The sequence below is a fragment of the Aspergillus fijiensis genome (genome assembly GCF_003184825.1).
Source record: "Aspergillus fijiensis CBS 313.89 unplaced genomic scaffold BO72scaffold_108, whole genome shotgun sequence".
Lineage (NCBI taxonomy): Eukaryota > Fungi > Ascomycota > Eurotiomycetes > Eurotiales > Aspergillaceae > Aspergillus > Aspergillus fijiensis.
The window spans coordinates 65,573-80,293 of record NW_024469084.1 but is presented as its reverse complement, the minus strand read 5'-3'; the positions used below and the strand labels follow the sequence as shown (position 1 = coordinate 80,293).

The 14,721-nt window shown below is 54.9% G+C and overlaps 6 protein-coding genes across 6 annotated transcripts; 5 read left to right on the top strand and 1 right to left on the bottom strand.

The window, feature by feature from the left end:
* Positions 1-141: 141 nt before the first annotated feature.
* Positions 142-2,727, bottom strand: BO72DRAFT_532891 (DNA-directed DNA polymerase alpha subunit POL12). Its single transcript, XM_040950463.1, has 4 exons — positions 2,300-2,727; positions 2,084-2,245; positions 717-2,019; positions 142-664 (listed from the first exon to the last, which is right to left on the bottom strand). The coding sequence occupies exons 1-4, from the start codon at positions 2,623-2,625 to the stop codon at positions 491-493; spliced, it is 1,965 nt and encodes a 654-aa protein (XP_040795277.1). The 5' UTR covers positions 2,626-2,727; the 3' UTR covers positions 142-490.
* Positions 2,728-2,889: 162 nt separating this feature from the next.
* On the top strand, positions 2,890-4,238 carry BO72DRAFT_20871 (CRAL/TRIO domain protein). The gene has a single exon (XM_040939646.1). The coding sequence runs from the start codon at positions 3,107-3,109 to the stop codon at positions 3,911-3,913; it is 807 nt and encodes a 268-aa protein (XP_040795276.1). The 5' UTR covers positions 2,890-3,106; the 3' UTR covers positions 3,914-4,238.
* An 836-nt stretch (positions 4,239-5,074) lies between these two features.
* Positions 5,075-7,437, top strand: snf4 (AMP-activated serine/threonine-protein kinase regulatory subunit SNF4). Its single transcript, XM_040939640.1, has 6 exons — positions 5,075-5,756; positions 6,022-6,145; positions 6,274-6,423; positions 6,478-6,834; positions 6,909-7,018; positions 7,072-7,437. Exons 1-6 carry the CDS (start codon positions 5,289-5,291, stop codon positions 7,255-7,257), a joined length of 1,395 nt encoding a protein of 464 aa, XP_040795275.1. The 5' UTR covers positions 5,075-5,288; the 3' UTR covers positions 7,258-7,437.
* Positions 7,438-8,305: 868 nt separating this feature from the next.
* On the top strand, positions 8,306-10,147 carry BO72DRAFT_392462 (uncharacterized protein; the record flags this gene model as incomplete). Its single annotated transcript, XM_040941902.1, has 2 exons — positions 8,306-9,284; positions 9,372-10,147. The coding sequence occupies 2 exons, from the start codon at positions 8,306-8,308 to the stop codon at positions 10,145-10,147; spliced, it is 1,755 nt and encodes a 584-aa protein (XP_040795274.1).
* Positions 10,148-12,727: 2,580 nt separating this feature from the next.
* On the top strand, positions 12,728-13,204 carry atfB (bZIP transcription factor atfB; the record flags this gene model as incomplete). The annotated part of the gene is made up of 1 exon (XM_040940623.1): positions 12,728-13,204. A coding segment is annotated over one exon (477 nt), but the record flags the coding sequence as incomplete, so codon positions are not given.
* A 473-nt stretch (positions 13,205-13,677) lies between these two features.
* BO72DRAFT_20817 (uncharacterized protein) lies at positions 13,678-14,126 on the top strand. Its single transcript, XM_040939639.1, has one exon. It carries the CDS (start codon positions 13,800-13,802, stop codon positions 14,022-14,024), a length of 225 nt encoding a protein of 74 aa, XP_040795272.1. The 5' UTR covers positions 13,678-13,799; the 3' UTR covers positions 14,025-14,126.
* The last annotated feature ends 595 nt before the right edge of the window (positions 14,127-14,721 follow it).

Genomic DNA, 14,721 nt, shown 5'->3' with positions numbered 1-14,721 from the left:
GGTGGAGGGATTTGGGGCTGGAGGGGCTTGTTTCTGGTTTTGCCGGAGGGTATCAGGGGGGGAGTTTGGGGGGAGTCGGGGCTGGAGGGATTGGGGGTGGTGCTGGGGTTAGGGTGAGGGAGGAGGGGAGGAGGATGGGGGGCCGGAGGAGGGTTGTTTGTTTGCGGTGATTTCTCTTGATTGTTGACTCTTGACTCTTGACTGGGTTGGGTTGGGGGTTGAGGTTGCTTTTACTGGTAAGCTGAAAGGAAGGGGGGTCTGGGGGTTCTTTCCCAGGTCGTTATGTTATGGCTTTGACTTGGGGTTGAGGGTACTGGGTCGTGGGAAGGGAGTTTGGGTCTCGACGGGTTTACGTGGGTCGGGAATGGAGTTTTGGGAGTCATTGGGAGGTTCAGTGGTATCGTTATGCATCAGGAGTATGGTGGATGGTTGTCATTATATCTATATCCCCCTGCCAGTCATCATTATGGATTTTGCTTGGCATAAAGCCTCAGATCCGGTTGATGTCCACCCGCGTCCGTTCGTACAGCTTATGACTGACTTGCTTCTGGTCTCGCTCCTCCGCGCTGATCGTCCGTGGATGGATCGCTAGCTGGGCGTATGTCCCGGCCGCGCGGCGCTTCGACAGCGTCCCCGGGTTGATCACCGTTACACTCTCCACCACCTGTCACGTAGTCAGTAGCTAGTCCATCGATCAGAGGCAAAGGGCGGCGCACCTTGACAAACGGGGGCAGCATGCTCGGCACAATCAACACGTCCGGCCGCACATTCCACCACTCCCCCAGCTTCGAGTAGCTCACGTCCAGCATCGCCCCCGTCGCCAGCCCGGTCTCCGTCCCCGGCCGCGGCAGCAGCTCGCGCGCCGTTGGGGGAAACATCGGGTGGAAGTGTCGCTGCTCGATCAGGTATTTCGGCAGCCGGCTCAGCAGGTTCCCCTCCTTGGGCCTGCCGTGCAGCACCTCCTCGCGTCGCAGCTCGTACAGCACGTCGTGCGAGCACAGCCCGATCACTGTCTCGTTCAACGACAGCGTCACCGGGTTCGACACCATGCGCGCCTGCTTCGGCAGCCCCAGCTCCTTCTTGGGCAGCTGCTCCTGCGGCCACGCGACGTGCTTGCTCACCGCGTCGCGCACCGACGGCACCAGCACGATCGTGATGCTGGGCACCGCCTGCGCCAGCCGCTGCAGCGGCGCGGCGATGCAGTGCCGGAACACGGTCGTCAGCGTCGCCGTGTCGGGGTCCAACCCCGCGATCTCGGGGAGGTCGAAATCCCCCGACGCCAGCAGTGGGTGCTCCACGTCGAGGAACGGCCCCATCAGGATGACCCCGTCGGCGTAGCTCTCTGCGGCCTTGCGGCAGATCTCTTTCAACGGCTCGAAGGCGAGATTGTCGTCGGCGGTGTACGGTCCCGATGCGAGGAGGATGTTGAGTGGAGAGGAGCCGCCGGCCGCCTCGAGTCGCTCGTTGATGCTTTCGATGTTGACAACGGACGAGGCCGCAGGCGGCAGCAGCGGCGTGGGCAGCACCTCTTTCACGGAGAAGTAGTTCCCGGAGGCGTTGATCCCGCGCAGCGCCACCATCTGGCCCGGGAAGAAGTTGGCCGAGGGGACGCCGTCGAGCTTCAGGGGCACGCGCACGCCGGCGCCCGTCCGTCGCGACGTCTCGAGGACGAGCGATGCCGGGTTCAGCTTGCCCTCCATGCTGTCAGATGCGATGCGGCCCACGGCCACAATCTCGCTCGTGCTTTGCGTCGCCGCGCTGCCGAATGTGATCTCGTCGGATTCGTATTGTTTCTGGAACAGTGCGGTGAACTCGTCGATCCGGTCGTCGAGGATCTCCGAGGCCTCCGACAGGCGCATTGCCATGGGCTTGTAGCCGAATTTCTTGAGGTCCGTGTTCGCCGTCGGCTTGATCCGCGCTTCGGCGTACGGGGCGATGGGTGTTTCGGGGAGGGGGAGGTGGGAGTTGATCGTTTCGAGCGTCTCGCCGGCGTTCTGCCGCTCGCTGAATGAGATCGACCTGTTGTGCATTTTCACCCCGCATCAGCAATCTGTTTAGTCTCTGTCATATGCGCGCCACATACGGGAGTGCGTCGCCATTCGTCGTCTTGACTCCGGTGTTTGTGCTCATGGGAGAACCATTCTGGTTCGTCCGTCCGATCTTGTTCATCGACGGCGACGCGAAATCCGACTTGCGCTTCGCCGGCGTCCGGCCTTGGGATCCGTTCGGTGTGAGTCCATCTAACCTGAAAGCGCAAGCTGTTAGAATCAGGCCGTGCGAATCAGGATGGCTGACTTACATTCCGAAAACATCGGAGGTGTTGGCAGCCCGCGGGGTCGCAGTGACTGCCGTTCTTCTGTCTGTTTGGCGCCCAGCTCTGCCCCGCGATTCGCGCTCGAGTGTATCCTGAACATCTTTCTTGAATAATCGCACAGTCTCCAGATCCAGCTTCAGCTCATCTGGCCCCATCTTCAAACAGTAGGACTCCCATTTGTAGAAAAGCTCCTGCGCGGAGATAGCGTGGATGCGCAACAGCGACTGCAGTTCGGCCAGGACGTCCTTGGGAAGTCCATTGGGGGCAGCAGCTGCGAAGAGCTCGTTGAGCTCTTCGGTGGTATCTGCCATTATATCGAGTAGATGTGGAGACCAGCGAGTTACAGTCGCGAAGATTTTGCTTGGTACCTAGTATGTTGGTGATATCTCCATCTATCCATTAATCAATTAACGGAGGGTGACGCGGAGGACGCGTGTGTGGGACGCGGAGCGGAAGTGGAAGCTGACCGCCTACTGTATTCAGCCAGACAGCAGGACCGCCCGGCGGCGGTGTGCATCTCCGGCGGTGTGATGAGCAGGAGATTATTTGCAGGAGGGCGATCTGCCGGTGGGCCTGTCGATCGAGAGATTAGTATTCCTCGAGTAAGTTAAGTATTATCCCGGCAGTTGGCCAGCTGGTCCATCAGCTTCTCTCGTTCATTGTCTGACATTTCCCCTTTTCTACTCGTCTTTGAGTCTGCCACCATCTCTGCGCCAAAATACTAGCAAATAACACCTCACCAATCCATCAATTCATCTTGCATAAACGAACCGCATCCCCCTTTCCCGCACTATGAGCGCCGCCCCAGAAACCCAAGCTGCGCCTGCTGCTGCGGTTCCAGCTGTCAACGAGCCAGCTCAATCACAGACAGCTGGATCCAATCCTGCCCCTGAGACGCCCGCTGGAGCTACCGAATCCACCTCCGCGAAGAACATCGAGCTCGAGCTGCCCATGTCGGCCGCCGACGGCCTCATCCAGAAGCCCTTCGCCCGCCCCTTGGACACCGCAAAACCTACCCCGCCAGCTAAACTCCAACCTGACCAGCAAGCCAAGTACAATGAAGTCTTCAAGACGGTCTCCGAATGGACTGCCCTTCCCACGACATCGGCCAAGAACGCCCCCACGGCCCCTCTGACCGACAGTGAACGCATGTTCCTTACTCGCGAGTGTATCCTGCGCTACCTGCGCGCAAGCAAGTGGAATGTGTCCGAGGCAACTACCCGCCTGCAGCGCACTCTCACCTGGCGCCGGGAGTACGGGGTCGAGAAGTTGACGGCCGATTACATCTCCATCGAGAACGAGACCGGCAAACAGGTCATTCTGGGGTATGACATTGAAGGGCGTCCCTGCCTCTACCTCATCCCGTCGAAGCAGAACACGGAGACGAGCGATCGCCAGATTGAGCATCTGGTCTTCATGCTGGAGCGCGTGATCGACCTCATGGGCCCTGACCAAGAGACTTTGGCGCTTCTCGTCAACTTCAAGGAGACCAAGTCCGGCCAGAATGCCAGCATCGGGCAGGCCAAGCAGACCCTCAACTTCCTGCAGAACCACTACCCGGAGCGCATGGGTCGGGCGCTCGTCATCAATAGTAAGTGACCCTTTCGGTGGGTGGGCGTACTCAATCTGACCATTTGGATTACCCAGTGCCGTTCCTCATCAACGGTTTCTTCAAGATCATCACCCCGTTCATCGACCCCCAGACCCGACAGAAGCTCAAGTTCAACGAAGACCTGCGCCAGCATGTGCCGCCGGAGCAGTTGATGAAGTCGATGGGCGGAGACGTCGAGTTTCGCTACGACCATGCCACCTACTGGCCCACTTTGAACCAGCTAGCGGACCAGCGCCGAGCCGCCTACACGGAACGGTGGATCCAGGGTGGTAAGCGCATCGGAGAGTTCGAAAACTATCTGAAGACCGGCACCAGCCCCAGCCTGGCACAGTCCGAAGGAACACCCAATGGCGGGGCGGGTGAGACGCAACCCACCGCTTAAAGCATTGCCAACTCTATTCGAGGCGTACACGCTGTTGCTGGCTTGGAAGGCCTTTCTCCGAGCATCTTACAGACTGCCTGAGTGCGCCAATCCCCGTAAATAGATATTGTCTTTTCTGCATTATACCTGAATTTGGCGCGATTTGTACCCCGAATCTCTATGGGTGCCGGGGAAAAATTCATCATCATTTGTCGCAATAGATTTATAAGATAGACTTAAAGGATCACATGGTTATAGGTGATTCTGTTATCATCCATGATAGGTCTATCCACTTCCCCAACCTGCACCAAGAATCACGTGAATGATAGTGGGGCACCTATAGCCTTAGGCATCAATATGATAGGAAATGAAGCATCTTCGGTGATAGCGGGGAGGGGTTCGGATATGGAGTCGCAAAGGACTTCAGCGGTCTCTTGGGAATGGAACAAGACAAGACATTCTAACAGTGGAGCAACTGCATATTTTTCTCTGTCCGTCAGTCCTGTCAGCCAGCCAGGCGAAATAGTCTACCATCAATGTACTGTACATACAGGTGATGCCCGAGGGGTCTGAGAGGTAGGATGGATCGGTCAACAGGTACTTTGTGTCGGCAGAGACATCATTCCAGCTGGAGGATTTATCAAGTGATCTCTCGAGTAACTAGGACTAGGTTAGATTTATTATCAATCCTTCTCCCTCGGCTTCCTAGACAACCACCACTTGATTACCTCCCTCTGTCCTTATTTCTCCTCCCTGTCCTGCTCGCTTGCTTGCGAGAAACGGGAAAGATTGTTTGTCACGCAACAGTGAGCGTACTATACTTGTGCAAGCAAGGGACATTAGCCCTGAATTCTAAAAGTCGGTGGTAGTAGTGGTCTAGTTGTTGTCGTTGCACAGGCATCGTTTTTTATCTGCTCCTTCTCGCTTGCATTCTCCCAGGCCAGAGGTCTCTCCACACCGGAGCTCCAACTGGAAGCGGTGGTTGAACGCATCGATCAATCATGACGGAGGACTTTCCCCAGCGGCGGCGGCCAGTCCCCACGGGCAGAACCAGCTCTACTTCCGGCCTGCCGCCCTCCACTATTATTACTGCTTCAACAACTACGCCAACAACCACCGCCAACGACCACCCTCTCTTCTCCTCGGCCACAACGGCGACTGCTACGGCTTTTGCTTTCGCATCCCCTACTACTACAGCTCCATTTCCTCTCTCCACCACCACCATCACCACCAACACCACCTTTCACCCTCGAACTCGATCCCGGTCGCAGCCCTACGCCCCATCCTCTTCTCTCCCCATCGCTCTTCTGTCCTCCCACCTCTCCTCCACCTTAGACCGTCGGCCAGTCCGTGCCCACGAGGGAGGTTTCGTGCACCCCGCCTCCTTTCTCCGGCCGCGAGGTCTGTCACAACCAATGCCCCCAGCTCAGCCCGAGAGGGCCATCGATCGGGAAGAGCGTCAGGGCCTAGTGAGTCGCCTTCTCTCTCTCTCCCCCGTCTTTGCTGCAGCATGAATCATATTCCTCTCCCCGTTCGAGCCTTGGTGCCTCAACCCCTCATTCGCATACCCAAATCTACACCCGTCTTTCTCTGGGCCAATTCGCCCGCGATTATGTCGGCAGCCAGACAACAGTCTTCTGTCCCATTTCTGTTTCGTAATTTGCGCTTCCATGGGCCCTCAATTGCTAGGATGCAGTGGCTAATAGAGTCGTGGATCGGTCTTCATCATTGTAGCGTGCCATCCGCAACTTCCTCAAAGTCCGTACCAGTTACGATGTCCTCCCCCTTAGTTTCCGACTCATAATCTTCGACACTTCGTTGTCCGTCAAGGAGAGCTTGAACATCCTCATCCAAAATGGCAGGTGTTTCCCTTGTCCGTCACCAGGCGGGATGACTCCGTCCGCGACTGCGCCATAATCCGGGCGACGTCACGATGCTGGAAGAATCATTTGCTGACCAGGAGGACGTGATGCTTCGGGATAACAGGTATCGTCTCGGCTCCGTTATGGGATTCCAAGGCCTCGACCTTTGCCGGTCTTTTGACCACCTCCGACTACATCAACGTCATCCAATACTACTTCCAGAACCCGGCTGCGCTGAACCAGATCGACCAATTCCGGCTCGACAGCCTCCGAGGTGCGCAGCTCAATAATAGTTCACGGATCTCCGCAGGACTGACACTTTAGACAGAGGTGGAAAAGGCATTGGGCGTCGCTCCTCCCGAGACGATATCGATCGACCCTGAACGTCCCCTCTATGAGGCCTGTCGGCGCATGCTGGAGTCGCGCGCTCGTCGTATCCCCCTCGTCACTTATGACAGTCAAACCGACCGCTCTCTCGTTCTCAGCGTCGTTACTCAGTATCGCATTCTCAAGTTCGTTGCGGTCAATGTCCCAGACACCCAGAAGCTGCGCAAGCCGCTTGGTGAGATCTTGCTGGGCTCATACCAGAATGTCGCAACGGCATCCATGGATACCCCTGTCATTGATGTCATTCATATTTTGGTCGAGCGGAGCATATCCAGTGTGCCGATTGTGAATTCCGAGGGTAGGACGGCCTCTCTTTCCGGACACGGACCTTCAGTGGCTGGGTCTCATGGCTAACTTTTTGGCGTCCTCTAGGAGTGGTCTACAATGTATTCGAAGCTGTTGATGTAATCACCCTGATCAAAGGCGGGGTGTATGATGATCTCAGCCTGACAGTCGGAGAGGCGTTGAAAAAGCGATCTCCAGTAAGTATACCTCATACCCTGCTTGCGGAATGGGTCGGTTAACCGGCGTTTAGGATTTTCCGGGCATCTACACGTGCTCCTTAAATGATGGTCTGGACACCATCTTCGACACTATTCGCAAGTCTCGCGTCCACCGCCTGGTGGTGGTGGATGAGAACTTCCGGCTCAAGGGCGTCCTGACCCTGAGCGACATCCTGCAGTACATCCTCCTTGAGGGCGAGACTGATGAGCTATCATGAATTGATGTTTAACTTCTTGATTTACCCTTTCTACTGGTGCCACAGTGTTGCCAATATACTCACAATTGCATAGGATGGCGTTTCTCTTTTGGGGCTAGTGTCGGTGTCGGAGCCTCTCCCACGGGGTTCGACAGATGGTAGCTTACTTGTTACCAGCTCATGTTCTTCTTTTTTCTTTCTCTGTTCCGTCTCTTTCCAACTCACGATGCAAAAGTAAACCTACATGCTATCATATAGGGTCTACACATGTTCTTCGATCGGTCTCCCCGCCGCGAGCGGCAAGGGGGCCGGGAACCTAGCATTGGCGCTAGGATTGACAACAATAGATTTCATTGCTTGTATGACTCTCTCGCACTCTCATGATCCACTCTGATTCGATGTTGCTATTGACCTGTATGTTGTATCTTTGTACTTGTTCAATTGTAGTGTCCAGTGTCTTTGCGATGGAAGTTGACAGCAGGACATGGCCGCTCTTTCCTTTGCTAACACAAGCTTCCCTGCTACGGTTGGCTACCCTGCTTCAAAGGAAGGAGCGGTGGTCTACTCGGAGGTGTACTATGAGGCCCTCGAGGCTCGCATCCGACCTCAATCTGCACTGTACCTACTACGTCGTAGGTATGGTGTAATCCACAGACCAGGCTCAGTGGCCCTGAATGAGATTGCTCAACTATAGCGTTGCTCATCTTCATTCACAACAATGGGCGCTTTGAAAGATACATCCGCTAACCGAGGTCGTGGGAATGAGCCTATCAAACGCACATTCGCTGTGACTCGAACAGAGCTGTCCTCGGGGACTGCTACTACTACCACCGACGATAGCAGCGTGGACCAGGCGCAGCCGCTCTTCCGCCAGCAGCAGAGCCCGGTCGCACCAGCCGATCCACTCAAGCAACAGCAACAGTTGCGAAGTTCGCGAAGTTCGCGACGGCTTACCAATCTCAAAAGTTTCTTTCGCTTTCGCAAGTCTCGGCAACCGGATCTACCATTAAATCCATTACTCGAGCTTCCGACCAGACCGGAGAACACCAGAAATCTAGCTAGCGGGTGCATGCTAAGTCGCAGCATCGTGGAGGGTTATTGTGCGAAATCTACATCAAACCCGCATTGCAGCGGTCAACTCGACGAGGCTGGCGAGGCTCGCAAGGTGAGTGACAACACGGTGGATTCTCTCCACTCGGACCAGACCAGCGCGACGGTGTGTCATGATCCCTCCAAGCGTCTTTCCATGCCCATTGCCCTTGCAGACGCATCCCTCTGTCAGAACCCATTCACCGATCCTCTAAATCTGGTAGACGATTCAGAAAGTAGCCGAAACCATGCAAGGAATCCGACTCGGTCCACAAGACAGTCTAGCTCCGAGTCGAGCCAGACGGGAGTCTCGTCGACCTACGACGATACCGAGAGTTTCCAGCGACTAGCCAACCCGTTTGCCGGAGGGAGTTCAATCGAGTCTCGAAGTTCCTCACGGGACAGTTTCTATGTCTCAACCTCGGATGATAGTTCTGTGATTGCTGAGATCGAACGGCGCGCCGCCGTGCTGGAATTCAACGAACTGGTCCAGAAGCTCCGTCTCCCGCCTCTGCCGATGAACAACAGCAAGGGGGCAGAATCGGGCGATGGCTCGCGTTCCCAGTTATCGGGTTCGCACGGACAATTCCAACGGGATCGACGCGTGGATTATCCAGCTGACTGGGTGCTAGGGCAGCCTCCCCCCACCACTGCTGGCGAGAAGGTGTCTTCCGGACGGCGAGACCGACTCTACGGTCGACTACGTACGATGCGATCGACCCTACAACTAGGCCTCTCGTCGGAGGGACCCCGCACCACGCGGACTTTACGTCGAATGAAGACGTTGGCGCATGTGGGCACTCGGGTGAACGAGATGACTTCACTGACGGGGATATCACTGGAGGAATTGGCGCGTCTCGGGGGCTATAATCTACTAACGCTGCCGGCCGAGTTTGCGCCTATGAAACTCCGCCTCCCGGTATGTTTTGTAGCTACAATTACCGTCTTGGGACGATTTGGTAGGTCCTGGCCCCATCTCTACCCCACCGGAGATGCGCGAGGTGCATGAGATGGAATGGTCTCGCTCATTTACGTCATTGCTCCAGCTGCCCCGGTGCGCGACGTGTTTGTCGATCCCGGCCATCCGAAAATGGCAATGCGAATCTACGACCATTTCGCCCGGTCGGTGCTCGCCGCCCTGCGACAACCCGATCAAATCCAGATGACAGTTGGACGTAGTGACCTGCCCCTGGCGGTGATCGAGCCTAGCGCTCGTACGATGGACGACACAATGGTGCAAAGCATGGCACGGGCATTCCTGGCACTACTGGCGGGGCTTCCCGGAGGGCTTCTGGGATTACCGGCCCTATATCGGGTGCTAGTGGGCATTAGCCAAGCACCCGTGGTGGGTGACGAAGTCGAACGGCGTCGCAGCTGTCTTGGAGGGGTTTCGCCGCAGGATTACGTCAAGGTCAAGGCCATTGGGCTGGCGCTGCTGGCCCTGACGAACACTATGCAGCTGCACCTGCTCTGTGGAGTGATTGGCCTCAGCGCTCTACTCCTGCATGAAACGCAGCGGCTAGCGCAGGAGGAGGCTCCGCGCTCTGTCAACCAAGAGAATGGACGGCGGACGAGTGGGGGGCCGGGGCCGCTGACGCTGGACCGGCTGGGTCGCGTGCTCGGACCGTTGCTCACGGGGAGAGAGGGGTCTGGCGACACGTTTGGAGCTATCGCCCAGGAGATTGAGAGCGAACGAGTGGTGATGATGCTCGTGGAGCACTGGCGAGGGATCAGTCGTCAGCTGCGCATTTGGGAGCATCGCAACCTGCCGAGGCGGCGCCGGCGATCCGTGCAAATGGGACGTGCAATGGTCTGTTACTGAGGCGGTTCTGAGGATCGGGGGATAACTCCGGGAGCAACTTGTTTGCTGGTCGGACGATACTTGTAGAAACAATCAGGGAGCGATAGAAGGTTTGATATGAAGTCATCGGGGATCCGCATCAGGGGAGGATGGGCGACGCTAGTGAAACGGGGGTGTGAGCAAAGGTACCCATAGACTCAGTACTTTGGGCAGCTGCTGTATTTCTTTTCTTTTCTTTTCTTTTTTTGTTTTTCGCCTTTTTTCTTTTTGCCAGGAACTATATAGTATGTGTGTGATATTGACAGAGTGAGTCGTCCGTAGTGGGGACCGTCGAGTGAGCGGGTTTGCCAGCGGGCAGGAAGTACATTGGTGAGTTCCGCTGGCCATGAGACGGCCCCCGATCGAGCAAACCAAGGTTGGCCACTGAATTGACCTTCTAGTTGTACAGTATATTGAGGAGGTAAAAGGAATCGCCGGGCTCTTCCGGCCAGGATGTCCAGCGGATGAACGGACCATCAGGTTATTCCCTTTTCTTCCATGGTCGATGGTCTTCCTGTACACCTATTGAACCGAATTCACCGATTCTGGTCGGCTCTGGGCGGGAGAGTGAGTGCGAGAGAGTCTGAATTTGTTGAGAGGTCTTTGCGGTGTTGGAACCAAAAACCAAGTTTTCCAGTCCTGGGCGATGTAGACTACATGGAGAGGAGAGGGGAGGGTAACTTAGGGGAGGGGAGGGGAGGGGAGGGGAGAAGAGAGGGGCGGGCAGTGATTGCTCATGGAAGCGGGCCGCGTGGGGAACATGTGAGAGACAAGAAGGAAGCAGGGAGCAGGGACTAGAAACGAACGACTAGAAGGGGGCCTGGATTTGCGAGAATATGCTTCTGCTTCCAATTCAACTCTATCACCTTATGAGCACTCTCTGAGAACTTTTGACTCGTACGTTCACGGGTCGATCAAGGACTGTTGAGTCGTCGGATGATAGAGCCGATGCGGGGGAAGAAGGGATCTTTTGATCCTGATCCTTGTATGAGTAGTAGAAATTGTTGATTTGGCTGGCTGATTGGGTGGGTGGGTGATCATCAGTTGATTTTCTTTTTTCTTTCTTGCTTGCTTGTTTGCTTTCTCTTTCGATGACGATGACGAAGATGATGATGATGGTCTTGGTGCTGGTGCTGGTGCTGGTGCTGATTGATTGATCCATTGATTCAATGAATGGGATGCATGAATGAATGATTCAGCGAAAAGTACAGTACCATACAGGATTTCAGACAGGTCAATGCTACGCACGAGTCATTTGGTACATGCATTATACGACGTACCTTACACTTACTCAGTATTTGGTAGGGTCTTCTTCGATTCTTTGCCAGCTTTACCATGGTTTGGGCAAGCAGCGACGAGGAGCGACGACAGAGGAGTGCCATTGGCGGAATAGTGTCCGCTCTCCATCCAAGTGCCTGGGCCGGGATGATTGGTTGGCAGGAAGATGGCTCCGGATAGCTTCAACCGCCAATCAGCGGGCAGAGAAACCTGTTGAGAACCTCAGGCACCACACCTGCACTCACCTGCAATGACGTGGTGGTGTGGAATCAAATGGATGGCCTGGTTCTTCAGGACCTCCACCTACCGGATTCAGATAGCTACGAAGCTACTAGGTAGCTAGTACCGTAGAACTACCGTAGACTACGGTAGTATACTTGAGTACTCCTACTCAGACTCCAGCAAGCACATGTGATGTCAGTTCCCAGGGTTCCTTCTTGGCTTCCAGGCTGGGCTGCTTTGGCTGCTTTGGCTGCTTTGGCTGCGGGTGCCTCTCGGTCCAGTCCAGTCCAGGTTCAAGACGTTCTAGCCTTCTGCTTTTCCTTCCAGCAAGGTTCGCTGCATATCCACGGGCCATTGCAGTGCCTTTCCCTCCCCCCCCCCCCTTCCCTCCAATTCTTGACACATTCCAGGGCTCCCTCTGAGATTGTCTCAAACAGGAGAGGGATCGACATCCACTGTGCCAGTGAGTGTGTTTCCAGACTACGGAGACTGCTTGTCTGCAGGTGTCTGGTCTGTCTGTCTGTTGTCTGTCTGTTGTCTGTCTGTTGTCTGTCTGCTTGTTCTGATCTATTGCGGGTGTGTGTTTGGGCTTGGTAGGTATCACAGGTCTTGATACTGTTCCAGTCTTTCGATTCTTTTTCTGCTGCCACCTCCCCTCCCCCCTCTCCCCTCCCCTCTTTCTTCTGTTGTACTTCCTTTCTCCTCAACTTGACTTCACCTTTATTCCTTCTCTTTCGCGTTCTTCCCATCCCACTCACCTGCTTGCCCACTACAACGACTGCAACGACTGCTACTATTACTACAATACTGCTATTCCATTATCTCCTATCCGTATCCTCCTTATTGTCATCACTCTCGCTTCTCTCGGACCCCACTCACTCGCTCACTCACTCTTTCACTCACCACTACTCATCCATCCACTCGCCTCTATACTACTGGTTACACGCACCCATATACTCCCTCCCACCCCCGCCTTCCACTCACACTCTCTACACTCGGCTCGACTCGACACTCGGGGTCACAATGAATCCCAACTTCAACCGGTACTCCCGGAACTCCCACGTGCGGAACGGACAACCCACCCCGCCTCCTCACGATGAAAACAAGCAAAACAAGCGAAAGTTCTCGCAGATGAACGTCGCAGGCCCAGTGCAGCAATACCAGCAACAACATCAGCAGCAGCAATGCCAGCAACAGCTGTCTCAGCAGCAACAATATCAGCAGCAGCCACAACAGCTGTCCCAGCAGCTTCCCAGCCCTCCCTACGATGATGAGAAGGCCAAACGGGAGCGCTTCCTGGAGCGTAACCGCCTCGCCGCTAGTAAATGTCGGGAGAAGAAGAAGAAGAACAACCAGCAGCTGGAACAGCGGTTTCACGAACTGCAAAACAAGAACACCGAGCTCAACACAGAGATCGAGGACCTTCGCGCTGAGGGGATCGCTCTGAAGAACGAGTTGCTGAGGCATAGCGAGTGTGGGGACCCGGCCATCTCCATCCATCTCAGTCACATGGTCCAGAACATCACCGCCAGGGACCACGCGGCTGCAACCCGTCGGTCCGCCGAGATTTCCGATCTGCTGATGATGGGAGATCATGCTGCGGTGGCTACTGGCTCCAGGGTATCGGTTTCTTCCCTGACCAACTCCCCCCCTGGTCTCTCCACCTCCAGGTCGGTTAGTTCGTCGGGTTCCTCCGGCCTCTCGCCTGATGCTGCTGCCGCCGCGGCCGCCTTCGGCTTTGATAGCCCGCCTATGCATATGATGCCATTCGCCAGCGGCTCCGCTAGCAGCAGTCACGACACACACAGCAGCCTCAAGTCGGTCATGGATGGCTCATTGGACTCGATGCCTGAATACGAGTTCCTCGAGGATCTTGCTTTGATGGACTGAATATGATACATGTTGCCGGCCTCAGCTCACCCCGGCTTTACAGCATAGCGGAAGGCCTTCTGATCGACTTTGATTTATTGTTTCATGGAAAAGCCAGCGGGAGTTTATGACTGGTATCACATCTGTCGGGCGGGAGGATGTGTTCGGTGTTTTTTTTTTGTCTGGGAGACCTGAAATTGGTGGCAGTGGGAGGCTCACTGATTTGAGGGTTGTTGCTTTTCTTTAGCGATCGATTTGCTTTTGTATGGGCCAGGCGTTTTTGACTATTCTTCAAGCGGGTTTGGGGGTTATGGCGTTCTACGGCAAAAGGCAGACACAAGCATACGGGAAAAGGTCACTGCCAGGGATGGGGATTGCTTTCCTTTATTGGGTGAGGAGTATTGCTATTGCTAGTTGGGACTTGATCATCATGGATGTACGGGATGAACTTGATAGTGCTAGCAAGATTGCTATCAATCTTAGAGTCTGATCAACGGACTTGGTGATATCTCGGCGGTGGCTGGTTCTTAGTAGGTGGTGCTTATTATGGCCAAGTGCATTTCCCGGGGTTGTTTAGTGGTACAATACGGAGTACACAATAAGGTTAAATGATTTGGTACTCCGTAATCTCTAATGGATGATCTTCGAGACCTGTTCAAAGACCCGAGTAGAAGGTTGTTTTATTTTTATTTTTTTTTTTCCTAAAATTGTTGGACTCCATAGACATCGAGCTAGAATCCAGTCCACATTCTACTACTTAGACTACCTACCTTAATTTACTGTACGGAATACACCAAATAACTTAATGGATGCAACCAGAGCACCGGAATTTACCCGGATAAGCTTCCAGGAGAAAAAAAAAAAACAATTCCCAGGAAACTAGCTGGCACCTGCATATCGTCCAGTGTGGCTGGAATTTACTTTTTTTGTTGGTTTCTTGTTTTCCCTCCTCTTTTGGGCCATTCAATTTCCGGGAGAAGGATTCCTCCTCAGTTGGAAGGTACTAGGTATAGTACATAGTACTCCGTAACGTACTCCGTAGTGTGGATTGTGTTGTGGAGCCTCTCCCCCCCCCCCCCACCCTCAAGCCGGAAAATCCCAGAAAACTTGGAACAGGGTTCTGACTTCTGGATTGTGCTAGCAAATGGAGAGAGAGGAGAAGCGGGCAGGCAGATCGAGGGAGCGGT